The 12856-nt window shown below is 40.0% G+C and overlaps 1 protein-coding gene across 4 annotated transcripts in view; it reads right to left on the bottom strand.

Annotated features, from left to right (window-relative positions):
• Nucleotides 1–12856, bottom strand: part of JHY (junctional cadherin complex regulator) — a 65697-nt gene that overhangs the window by 31534 nt on the left and 21307 nt on the right. For 3 of the 4 annotated variants that reach the window (XM_079104504.1, XM_079104506.1, XM_079104507.1), the window contains exon 4: nt 2640–2753. The exons of the other annotated variant lie outside the window; for it this stretch is intronic. In XM_079104504.1, the coding sequence (XP_078960630.1) occupies nt 2640–2753 (114 nt within the window). The remainder of the gene's footprint in view (nt 1–2639; nt 2754–12856) is intronic. 4 annotated transcript variants of the gene reach the window in all.

The following is a 12856-nucleotide window of genomic DNA, read 5'->3' as shown; positions in this document are numbered from 1 at the left end:
GACATGCCTTAAGTGCTTCCTCTGTTCCCTGGATCCTGCTGGTCAAGTTCCCCTGGCCAGCTCTCTATCAAGTCTGCTGGTAGATCCAACTATCCCCCATTCCACTGCCAGGAGATAGTTCAGTCCCCAAGCCCCCAACTTCTGGGTATGGCCCCCGGCATTAGTTTTCAGGAAGCTCTGGGAGACTTACAACATGTTTGATCAATTGATTTACTTCATTATGAGCAGCCTGGAGGCCATAGGGAGGAAAAGACAAGACTTGGGCTGCCCCTCTTTTCTATCTTCTTTGAACTGGGATGAACTTCATTATTTTTATTATTACTATTTGTAATGATTAATTTTAATTGTCAACTTGATTGGATTAAGTGATGCTGATGATTAAGAGGCTTCTGGGTGTGTCACATCAATGAGGGAGTGTCTAGGAATGACTAGAATGTGGGATAGTGGAATGAAGTGGAGCCCCTCCATAAGCATGGGCAGCACCCTCCATTAGGATGGCAGCTTGGATGAAATAAAAGTTGGAAGAAAACGAAGTAGCATCAGATGCAAGCATGACTCTTCTTGAGCAGCTTCTTGATTGCTGCTTCCATCGTCTGAGGATATTGAACTCTCACTTCTTCCCTCTTCCATAGTGGACTCTGCCAGTGATTCTCCAGGAGTTTCCAAAAGCCTTGGTCTTGGACGAGGGTAGCACTGTTGATCCCTCTGGTTCTGGGGCTTCCACCTCTTGGACTGCACAGCTGCTGGTTCTTCCACCACTCCAGCCTGCAGACGGCCAGCGTGCCAGCTTCTGGTTGTGTAAGCCAATCTAATAAATCCCCTTTTTATAATCATACTACCTGTCGATTCTGTTCCTCGAGAGAGAGAACCCTAACATACCATTACTACATATATAGTTTTAACTGATGATGTCAACAGGTTTTATAGGCTCCATGATTTCAAAGGGCTCATCCCTTCTTAACTGGGGATAAAACCTGATCCAAGAGTGACTCCACATAGTTCCATAAGTTAGTTCAGGAAAAAAAAAAAAAACAGCTGCTACTACTTTTTTTGTTTATTCTAGAGAAATAGTCAGTAGGCACAGCTGCAAAAAAAAAAAAAAAAAAAAAAAAAAAAAAAAAAAGTTCCCCAAAATCACACTTACGATTTTAAAGCAGAGCTGTGCCCTGCTCTGTTACTCCATGATGTATAGAACAACAGTTTTCAGGCTGTGCAGAGACCTTTCCTGCTCCATTTTGTAAAGCAGTAGTTTGTCATAAGCTACTCCATTTTGAATTTAAGTGCTGAGGTGGAATGATTCTACACCTTGTTTGTATAGGTAAACAACCACCACCTGCCTGGCACAACCATAAGGAATAAACTGATAAACTAATAGTGCTAATGAGAATGATCACCTGCATTCTTATCAAATTCGTCAGAAGCACATGGATGCATGGGCACACAAAACTCACTGGAAAAGCCAAGTCCACAAGCCTGTCGAACACACCAGATCACTAGATGATGCAGTGCCCTTCCTTGAGACCCATAAAAGGAGAAGCACCCTGAGACTGGACACGGCAGCACCCTGTCCCTGTCACCTAGTCGCTTGTCAGGAGCCTCGCCCAGGAAAACTGCCACAGAAACAACCCCTGAATCTCTGTCCTTGGGCTTTAGCACAGTGTGATCTCTCCTGCCAGTGATGATCATGCAGGGCCCACTCCAAGCTGACATCTCAAGCTGACACTGTGATGGGCCTGACCTAGAATAGGTTCCTGCATTTTGACAGCTCTGCACCCTGAACAAGTTCTTTGGCTGATTCGTAATCTTATCTGACCACCTACAGTGACTTTTTGCATCCATATCTTTTCTCTGCCTTTGCCCTTCGTTCAGCCTTGAACACCTATGTCCGCCTTAAACCTTCCTCAGCCTTCTCATGACTTACATATATTAATTGTCAAGTGTGATATATGACTTTGGTGTTAGAGATATCAGAAATCATCTATAATTGGAATTGTTGAAATAAAAGAACCTGTGATTGACTGGCTTATAATTACCAGTGACCCACAAATATTCAGTGAACTTCCACTGATAAAAGTGGTGTAGACTGTGAATTTATTATTATTCAATAAATTCTGACGTTGTGGAAAGGCATAAACGTGTTTTATCTGTTAGTGACAGCTACTCACCACAAAACCCATGGCTTAAAAAGATATCCACATGCTAAATGACAAGCTGGTAAGCTTTCACATTCTGCAAATGAGGGTCTGTAAGGCTCTGAAGACTCCCATACACCTCAATCACCTAGGGATAATGGGTGACTGCCAATTCCCAAAGGAACCAGACACGGGGGCAGCACAGAACTGGACGACACTTTGGAACTACGATTTCCTGATTTTTTTCTGCATTTCCCCCTGCATTTCCTTCTGTGAGAGGCTTTAGTTCTATGTTTAAAGAGTGATATGATGATCTTCTGAGAAAAAGAATCTGTGGTAAAACAGGTAGAGTTGGCTGGCTGACCAACCATGGCTCCCCAGTCTCCCCCATAAAGGATGGTGGTGCACTAACTATTCTCAGGCATAAAAATAAGCTTTCAAGAACTCAGTGACTTATATTTAGCAGTATCGCCTGAAACACACTTAACATGCAGTCTAGCCAGTAACCTTTAACTGTTGTGCTCTTTGATGCCACTTGTTCTCAGGATCGATGGCAGCGTTTTCAATCTCTTTGGCATTCTGATCAGACGTCTTGCCAGTTACTCTGATGGGGTAGGAGATCTGAGAGGGTAAAACATATATAGTATGTTAACTGGGTTCATTTTAGAGTCATGAGACTCAAGTCTGAATTCTAGAAGGGATGCACGGAGCTGGATTTTCTATTTTCAGTTTATTTCAAGGATTCCTCTGCAGTCTTTAGGAACCTGGATTATTTCCAAGACAAATGGGACTAAACAATGTTTTCTCTTGCAGGCATTAAGGGAGAACTGGTGCTTTGAGGTCAAACTACTCCTTACTTTAAATGCCCCATGCATACTCAGGGGACCCAATTTTAGACTAGATATACAAACAGGTTACTGCAAGAAACATTTGATCATGTCAACAGATCTGTGATGGAATAACACTACACAAATGCTCCTTGACTTACAATGGGGGTGTGTCCTGAAAGCCTGTCATAAATTAAAAAGGTATTTAATGTACCTCACCTACTGAACATCACAGTTTAATTTTGCCTACCCATAAACATGCTCAGAATACTTACATTAGCCTATAGTTGGTCAAAATCATCTAACAAAGCCCATGTTATAACAAAGTGTTGAATATCTCAACTAATTTTTGGAATATTGTGCTGAACGTGAAAAACAGAATGGCTGTGTGTGTATACTTCTGCACTGTCATAAATTTTGTCAGGACATCTATACTCCAAGTTGATGATAATAACTACAGAAATAACAATATCTAATATACATACAGAAGATTCATGGTATGGAAGCACTTGTCTTAAGCCCTTAGCATAGGATGTATCAGTTAATCCTCTTAGCAACCTTATCAGGCAAATCCTATAATTACTATTTTTGTTTTTTTGTGGTACTGGGGATTGAACCCAGGGGGCTTTATACATGCTAGTCAAGTGCTCTCTCACTGAGCTATATCCCCACTACTTTTGTTTGAGATGGGGACCTCCTAACTTGTCCAGGCTAGCCTCCCACTTGAGACCCTCCTGACTCAGCCTCCTGAGTTGCCAGGATTACAGGTGTGCACCATCACCCCTGGCAAGAATATACTATTATTATTCTCCTTTTTGAAAGTGAAAAAACTAACAGAGAGAGTAAGTAAACAGCCCAGGACCAATAATTAGAAAGGAGAATATTCAAAGTCTGAATTTAACCATTCTGTTAAACTAACTCACTTATTAGAGATATCATCCCAGACCTGCAGAATTTATACTTTTACCACAGTGAATTGGAATGATGTAGAACAGTGGTCTCTTAAAGTCAACTTTAGTTAGATATTAGAAAAACTTAGGGTGTGTTTAAAAAGTACTAATGCCCTGTTCCCTCCACCCCAAACTAATTAAACTGGAAGTTCTGGGGGTGGCTTCAGAGACCAGTGAAGAAACCATTTATTGGAATTCAACAGCTTAATCTTGTTTTAGAAATTAACTTTTTCTTAACCAAATGAATTTAAGAAAGCAGGCCAAGCGTGGTGGCACATGCCTATAATCCCAGTAATTTGGGAGGCTGTGACAGTAGGATTGCACCGGTACCAAACATGAAAATTCAATTTGAGGAGGTTTCTCCTGAAGTCCATCAGTGCAATACACAAAGAAGTCCAATTTGTTTATTTGTTTGTTTGCTTAACATTTTCATTTGTTGGTTTACTATAACATATTTAATTTTGAAAAATAATACAGATTTACAAAAAAATTTGGAAAAATAGTGCAGAAAGTTACCATATATCCTCTTCCCAGCTTCCGTGGCATTAACATCTCACACAGCCATACTCCAGATTGCCATAACTAAGACATTAGCGCGGCCGGGCCCATGCCTGTAATCCCAGTGGCTCCAGAGGCTGAAGCAGGAGGATTGTGAGTTCAAAGCCAGCCCCAGCAACTTAGTGGGGCCCCAAGAACTCAGCAAGACCCTGTCTCTAAATAAAATTTTAAAAAGGGCTGGGGATGTGGCTCAGAGGCCAAGCGCCCCTGGTTTTAATCCCTGGTATCAAAAAAAAAAAAAAAAAAAAAAAGAAGTTGTTAAGTTGTTAGCATGGGCTGGCTTTATAGCCAGTAATTCAACTGTGGACTGTGTTGGATTGTACCAGATGTCCCTGCCCAATGTCCTTTTTCTATACAGGAGCCAATTCAGACCCAACACAGAAGCCCAGTTTTTTTATAGTAGCTATCTGCTTCTTCATACTGTTTGTCTCATGTAATCAAAAGCAGTGTATTTTTAAGTTTTCCTATGTATTATTTTAAAAAGTAACAAATGGTCTCCAAGTCTGTCTAATCTGTAGTCAGATTTAGGAATAACAGATTGAAGGCAGCAGATACATGGGGTTTCAGATTCCAGATTATTCAATGACAAGGCCCTACACTGCCTCCATTGGCTACCTGTTTTAAAACAAGAAAAAAGGCTCTGTACCATGTGAATTCTAACCATCGAGATATAATTAAGAAAGCAAATTTTCTTTTTTCCTTTTCTTTCTTTTTTGAGATGAGGTTTTTCTATAGAAGTTGCCCCTACCGGTCTTGAACTCACAGGCTTAAATGATCCTTCTGCTTCAGCTGCCTGAATAGCTGGGAATCTAGACACAGGTCACTGCACCAACCCCGGTAGATGTCATCCGCTCTTTGCCTGAACACATGCCTGATCTCCTGGTGGGCATTACCCACTTGTCATGACTAGGACATGTTTAAAAAATCAGCCTAGGAAAAGAAAGGGACCTCTGCTTTTTGCATGATGAACACAGTGTTCCATAACTAAGCCACCCAGAGGCCAGCTCTTCCTTACACAAGCTAAACTAACACCTTCCCATTCCTGTCCCTCTGTTCCCTGGAGAAGCACAGACTACCATAGAGTGGCCACTCTTTGGTCCCTCAACTGTAAATGTCGACAAGTCTTTGCTTTTCTGGACTGAGGTAGTTAATTTTTAAGTTTGGCTCCAGGCTCTGACACTGTTCTGTTACACTTCTCTGGAGGGCTGCGTAGCAGAAGTGGCCGGGTGAGAGACTGGAAAGAGCATGGGATTTGGAGTCTGTCATGCTTGTGTTCACATGTGCCCCCTGCAGCTTGCTTTCACTTCATGCTTACACAGTCTAGCACTCAACACAGAAGAGGTAAAAATATGTTAAATATTAAATGAAAGTAAATACTTGTCAGTGAAGATAACCTCATTCCTGACCACTCTATGTGGCCTCCATGGCACAAGGGCCAACATCTTATTTCTTCTGAGTGTGACCTCTTCTATCCCTGAACTCTCTCTACTAAATCCATTAAATAGACATCACAATTACTGTGCTTATATCCATACTGTAAATAGGTAAAGTGGTTAGGTGGTACGGATGGTTAGACACTCAAAGGTAGATCTGAAAGTGGGAAAACACGAGGAAAAAAATTTTGCTTGAATTTTCATTCCTAAAATAGGCAACAAAAATGTACTATTTGGTTGTGGAATTCTGATTACAAGTGAAAGTAAAATGTTTTCATTTTTCCCACTTTTAAATCAACCTTTAGGTATTTAAACATCCACACCATCCACCTGCCTTATCTATTTACCAATCTATATGCAAGTATTGGTTTGAATGATTAACCTCCTTTGCAAATGGAAAACTTCACATCAAGGAAAAGTTTAATTTGGACCAGGTGCGGTGGCCTACAATCGTAAACCCAGTGAATCGGGAGGCTGAGGCAGGAGGATTGTGAGTTCAAAGCCAGCCTCAGCAAAAGTGAGGTGCTAAGTAACTCAGTAAGAGCCTGTCTCTAAATAAAAGACAAAATAGGGCTGGGGATGTGACTCAGTGGTCGAGTGCCCCTGAGAAGTTCAATCCCCGATACCAAAAAGAAAAAGAAAAAGAAAAAGCTTAATTTGTACTGAAATGAAAAGTTTAGGACAATAAATGCTGCTGCTCAAGGTCAGAAGGTCAGATACCATTTCTCAAGTTTCCATCTTGGTTCCTCTCACCGTGTGGGTTCACCTGATGACAGGGAAAGATTAGTTTTTACAATATTTGTTGGTGCTCTTGCAAAGGTTTCCATCCCTTAGTACCATGGTGTTAAATAGAAAAGTCACTCATTTAAGAAAGAAAAATCAACTGTGTCCTGGAGGAGAAATGAAGATCAAGAGAGTGAAAAATCTAACCAGGCTGATTAAGTAGGCGAGAAAGTTGGCAATGAACTGTCTCTAGAGGCTGGGAGAAAGAAGCTGACACTGGGAGAAAGATCTGTCACTAGGTTGCCAATTCCCAGATTTGTATAAATGCCTAAGATACAAAGGGACCTTGGGCTTAGTTAATTCAGCTTATCACTAGCTGATATTAATTGCTCTATAGACAATGATGGGCTCTCTTATGCAGTTCTGATGAAAAGTCTGCCTGATAAAAATATAGTGTCTGCTGCTTCCTTTCCCAGAGAAGGGAGGATGTGCAATCAATATTCCCTTCCATAGGCTCTTTTGGTGGAACTCAGTGGCTGAATCACCCCAGCAAGACTCACCGGGCAAGTAAAGCATACTTCTACATTATCTCTTTGAAAGTGGAATGGGACACAACCTCTGCCAGCTATTTTTTTTTTTTTTTTTTTGTGAACCATTCTATTAATACCAATCAAATCGAGAAAATGATCAAATGAAATTGCATTTTGAGCATCATAAGCTGTGTAATGCCTATTCTGTTAAATTGGGGCCTATAATTGCTTCTCTACTGAAAAGATACAACAAAGACAGCAATCATGGCATGTCATTATCCCAGACTAGAAAACCGGCCTTTGCAGGGAGGACTTCAAAGGCTTGTGGTTCTCGAATTGCATTTGGCTGCTATTGTTGAAGCGCAGGCAATCTTGATTAGGTGTTTACACTGAGGTAAGGCGCAGAGCAGAGAGTCTGAGTGCCTGGGTCTAGAGCCATTAAAAAATTGTACATTATGTTCCTTGCTTTGAAGTGAGGGTTTGTAGGTAGGAAAGCAACTGAGATTGAGTACAGCTGAGCTAGACTGGGCTGCTACTTCTCTCTCAAAGAAACTCTTCAGGTTCTTAGAGAATCAGACAGTGCCACAGAAAACAAAGTTGATGCTTTACCCGGAGCTGTATGTGAATTAGTGATCTGCATAGACACACACTGAAACAAGCGTCAATAAGCATATTAATTCTGCTGTCACTGGGAGCTTTGCCCCTTGGTCCCCTTTTTATTCTGTTTTATTATTGATCTTACGTTTACACGAAGTGAGGAGCCCCACGTTAATTTATTAGGTTCTTTGTTATGCTCATTCCGTATGGACAATTAGCATATGTCCAAATTAAATAAGCCCAAGTGTCTGATTTTTAAAAGTGGTATTTGCTTACCATCATTCCAACACATTCTTCTCTTGGAGCACTATCACCAGATTCAGGGACCATTTCCTTGTTAACCTGGCTAATGCGTGATCTCAAGTATTTATTTCTCTGTCCTATTTCTAAGGCATTTTGCTATCTGTCAGTTTGTGCCTGCTAACATGGGCACTGCTACCTCCTGTATTTATACATGACCCGTAAAACAGGTGGAGGCACCACGACATTTATCATTTCTCCCATTTATCAGGCTGCCTCGCTGCTCTTAGCACGGCTGCGTTGATTCTCAAGGGATTTGTACTATTCAGCTATTTACAGACAACACAATGAAATATTTGGGCTCTTCTTTGGCCACGTTATCCATTCCTGTAGGACATTCCTGATGTGTTTAGCACGTGCATATTCAACAAGAATTTGATGGCAGTGAAATCATTGATCATATTATTTTTTACATTCTTTTTTTAGTGTAAGATACTTGAGCTTTAGAATCCCCAAATTAATTGTCAGTCACCTGCTTAAAAACACTGCAATTCTTTCTCATGTCCTGAATCTTCACAGGTGTACAAGGCTGGGTGGCCACAGGCTCCCAACTATCACAGGTGTACAAGGCTGGGTGGCCACAGGCTCCCAACTACTGTCTTTGCTCCCCTGCTCTGCTACTTTTCAGTCACAAGAGCCACAGGTACCACCATCTCTGAGTCTATGCATACACCATTTCTTACTTGGAAATTTCCTTTACTTCACTCATCCTATTCACCATTCCAGACTTAACTGAAGTGTAAATTCTTCCAGGGAGTCTTCCCCAATCCCAGAGGAAGCTGTGTACATGCATCCAAGCTTGTGGCCTTGAACTACACTTTTCCTTTTGTAATAAGTTTCACCCTGGTATCCACATTGGATTTCCTTACTGGACTTGAAATTCCATGAAGGCAGGACTATTTGCAGGACTTCCATGCTGTACAGCTCCGGGGAGCTGCTCACCCACCCGACCTGGTGGCTCTGAATATGCCTGGCATTTAGATGCTCAATAAATATGACTGAAAGACAAGTTCAATACACATTGCTCACTGAACTTCCCATCTCCATCAGAATACATATAATCAGCTCTGCACATACACAGATTCCACAGTCCAGGATCCAATCAATGAGGGGCTTAAAATATTTCGGGGAAAATTAGGTCTGTGTTGAACGTGTCCAGACTTATTTATTATTCCCTAAACAATACAGTATAACAACTATTTACATAGCGTTTACACTGCATTAGGTATCACAAGTAATATAAAGATGATTTAAAGAGTATGTAAGGATATGTGAAGGTTATATGCACTATTTTATACATGGGACTTGAACATTTTAAATTTTGCTATCTCTGAGGGGTTCTGGAATGAATTCTCCATGGATACATTGGACAACTGTACATCTGCTTATTTTTATCTTGTTAGATTTGTGATTTATATTAAATGTGGGCAGCCAACTGTCAATAAAATAAGGTAGAAATGAAGACCTGGTCTTTCGTTCTTCTCCCCCTCACTGACTAAACCCCAAGCCCACTGGCCTGTCAGCTCCTCAACTTTACATTTGTTGTCCCCTCTTCCAGGAACCCACTTTTCCCAAATACTTGATGGTACACTCTTTTACCTCCTCTATAGCCTTTCAGGAGGGATATATAATAAGCTCTCAATAAATACATATTAAAGGAGTAATTGGTCATTTCAAGAACACAAAAGAAATATGTAAAAATATCCCATGTAACTTATAGCAAGGTTGATTACCCATCAGTCTGAACCCGCCTGAACAAACCAAGAATATGTTCAGTGTGACTTATGGATGGTCAAGGTAGAGAGTTAAAAAAAAAAAATCATTTACTATACAGCCTACACACTGCACTCAAATTTCTCCCTTACTAAAATCCTTCAATGATTGCATATCAATCAGAGGCAAGGATTAACTCTTTAGTACAGAGGTTCTAAAGCTTAAGCACTTATCAGAATCACTTGGAAAACTTGCTAAAACACATTACTTGGCCTTGCCCTGAGTTTCTGACTCAGGAGGTCTGGAATGGGGCCAAGAATTTGTACTGCTGATACATCCCAGGTGACTTTGGTGTGGTGGGTCTGGGGAACTCATTTTCAAAGCTTCTCCTTTAAAATGACATACAAGGATCTATGTCAAAAGTACCAGTAAATTTCTCTACTCTAAATGCCTGCATTCCCCATCTTCACAATCTGGTCCTATAGAGCTACAGCAGTATCCACTTTCTCCTTAACCAACTCATGGGATTAGGAACTTTCCCATCTTTCTTGGAGCTATCCCAACCAGAGCCCGTGGCTCATGGGCAGTGGGCTCCCTTAAGGTTGCCTTAGAACCTCTGCTTCCACTAGTTGAGTTGTTCATTTGCCAAGAGTCTTACATTTGTTCCCAATGTATTATGTACTTGTGTTCCTATTGTGCTTGTTACTAAAATTATGAAATTTATGTAAAGATTAGGTAATCTGGAGAAATCTGAATATGAACACAGAGGTGTGATTTTCATGAAAATTAAGTCAAATGATCTAGAATGACCCAATAAAAGCAAATGGCAAAATAACATGTAGGGAGGAAATAAAACTAAAAGATTAGGGGAAACATTCATACAAATCCAGAGAAACTAGGTTCTTGGATTGTTCCTAAAGGTTTCCTAAATTTGTGCTTTGCTTTTACGAAATCAAAACTGGAAAACACAGATATTCTCAAATTGATACAAAAAGATGGAAAACTCCAATCAGTAGAATCGACATTGACAGAAAAGGTCTTTGGCTCCTCCATAAAACATGGCAATTCAGCTGGGCATAGTGGCTCATGCCTATAATCCCAGTGACTCAGAAGACTGAGGAAGGAGGACCTCGAGTTCAAAGTCAGACTCAGACAAAGCGAGGCACTAAGCAATTGAGTAAGACCCTGTCTCTAAATAAAAGACAAAATAGGGCTGGGGATGTGGTTCAGTGGTTGACTGCCCCAGAGTTCAATCCCCTGTGCCCCCAAAACAAATAAATAAAACAAATAAATTAAAAAGGACTTGGGTTGTGGCTCAGCATTTAAGCACCCCTTGGTTCAATCCCTGTACCAAGAAAAAATTAGCAATTCAACATGTATATTTATATAGTTTGAGTGAACACTCAATAGTTAAGGTATGTAGTTAACATTTTCCATGTTAATTTATTTGATATAATTAAACAGCTACTAGTTTCTGAGTAGCAGGACAGAGCGTCCTATGGCACTGGCAGTTTTCCACTTAAACAATGTTCTTTCACAACTTTAGACCACTGCACATGCTCCCATTACCTGTAGTTCCTCTATTGCCACCTTCATTGTTAATAACTACTTCTCTATTAAGACTCGGTTCCATGATTGCCTCTTCTGGGAATTCTCTGATTTCCTTGAACAGAGATGGACACTTTTTCTTCTGGGTTCCTTACGTTTCTCACAAATTTATTTATGTTTCCCATACCACCTTATACCTATGGCCTAAAGGTAATTTTATGCAATATTTTTAGTGCACCTACTTTTTGACTCTGACACATCACATGAAGTATGGAATTTTCCACCTGTGGTATCTTGCAAATGCTCAAAGGTTGGATTTTGGAGCATTTCAGATTTTGTAGTTTTGGATTGGGGGTGTTCAACCTGTATAGCAATTTTCACTTTGTACTGACTTTACATTTTTGCTTCCCACAGGGTCAAAAGCTCCTTAAGAACAGATACACTGACAAAGCATAAAATGGTCATGGATTCATGGCAGTCTGGGTTATTTAAGAGGCAGAGAATCATTCATATCACCACAGCTTCTGACCTCACTACAGGACAGTGCAATATGCCCTGGGTGAGACAGCTCAGAATTGCTAGGTATACTAGATACACTTTGAAAGCTTAAAAATGATTAATCCTTAAAAATGAATAATTATGTTAAATTTCCAATTTTCAAAAGGGCTTTAGTTACATGGGAAGTTTTCTTTTTATGGATCCCTCCTCAGTAATGTGAAATTAATGAAGTATCACTCTATAGGTCATAGAAATTGGTAGTTTAAGCAACTAAGTGCTGAATAGCACACACAAGAAAGATGCCTTAAGAAATGTCTTTATTGAAAAAACCATAAAGTTCAATTGAAATTATACTTCCCTAAGTAAGTGCTCTTGTGTGCTACGCAGGGCAAAAGAAGAAAATCTGTCAATCAGCAAACATCTACAGAGTTCATACTCTGTAGAAGAATCATTTCTACAAGTGTAACAGGAGAGATGGAACTCAAAAGCTATACCAAACTAAGCTTTCTATAAAAAGAAAAGAGTTCTATGTTTCTAACCAAATATAATCACCAAAATGATCCCAATTTAAGTAAAGATAAGGCTTAGTCCTTAGGGACAACCCAAAGTTCGACTAAATTCAAAATGGGAAAGAAGAACAGTATAGCACTTAGACAGTAATCTTATCCAGTAAGAGACTGTAAATTCAAACCAAATGTTCAATAATAAATGTAACATATATATGTTTGTAAAAAGCTTTCACATACAGTTTCTCATCCGATCGTTCCAATAATTCTGAATCTATAGTAGAAAGCAAACATTTATAAGTTCACATCAATGAAGAAAAATAAGGCTTAGCAGGATTTTTGATTTGCCAAAGGTAATAAATGGCTCCAATAATAATGGGGTTTGAATCAAGTCTTTTGACTTCAAATTCCAGGTTAAGTCAACAACGCAAGACTTTTTTTTTTTTTCATTTTAAAAACATTCAAAATTTTGCCAGCATAGTGAGTGGCATATGCCTGTAATCCCACCGGCTCTGGAGGCTGAAGCAGGAGGATCACGAGT

This window comes from Sciurus vulgaris (assembly GCF_902686455.1).
Source record: "Sciurus vulgaris genome assembly, chromosome: 11".
Lineage (NCBI taxonomy): Eukaryota > Metazoa > Chordata > Mammalia > Rodentia > Sciuridae > Sciurus > Sciurus vulgaris.
This window is presented reverse-complemented; position numbering and strand designations above follow the sequence as displayed.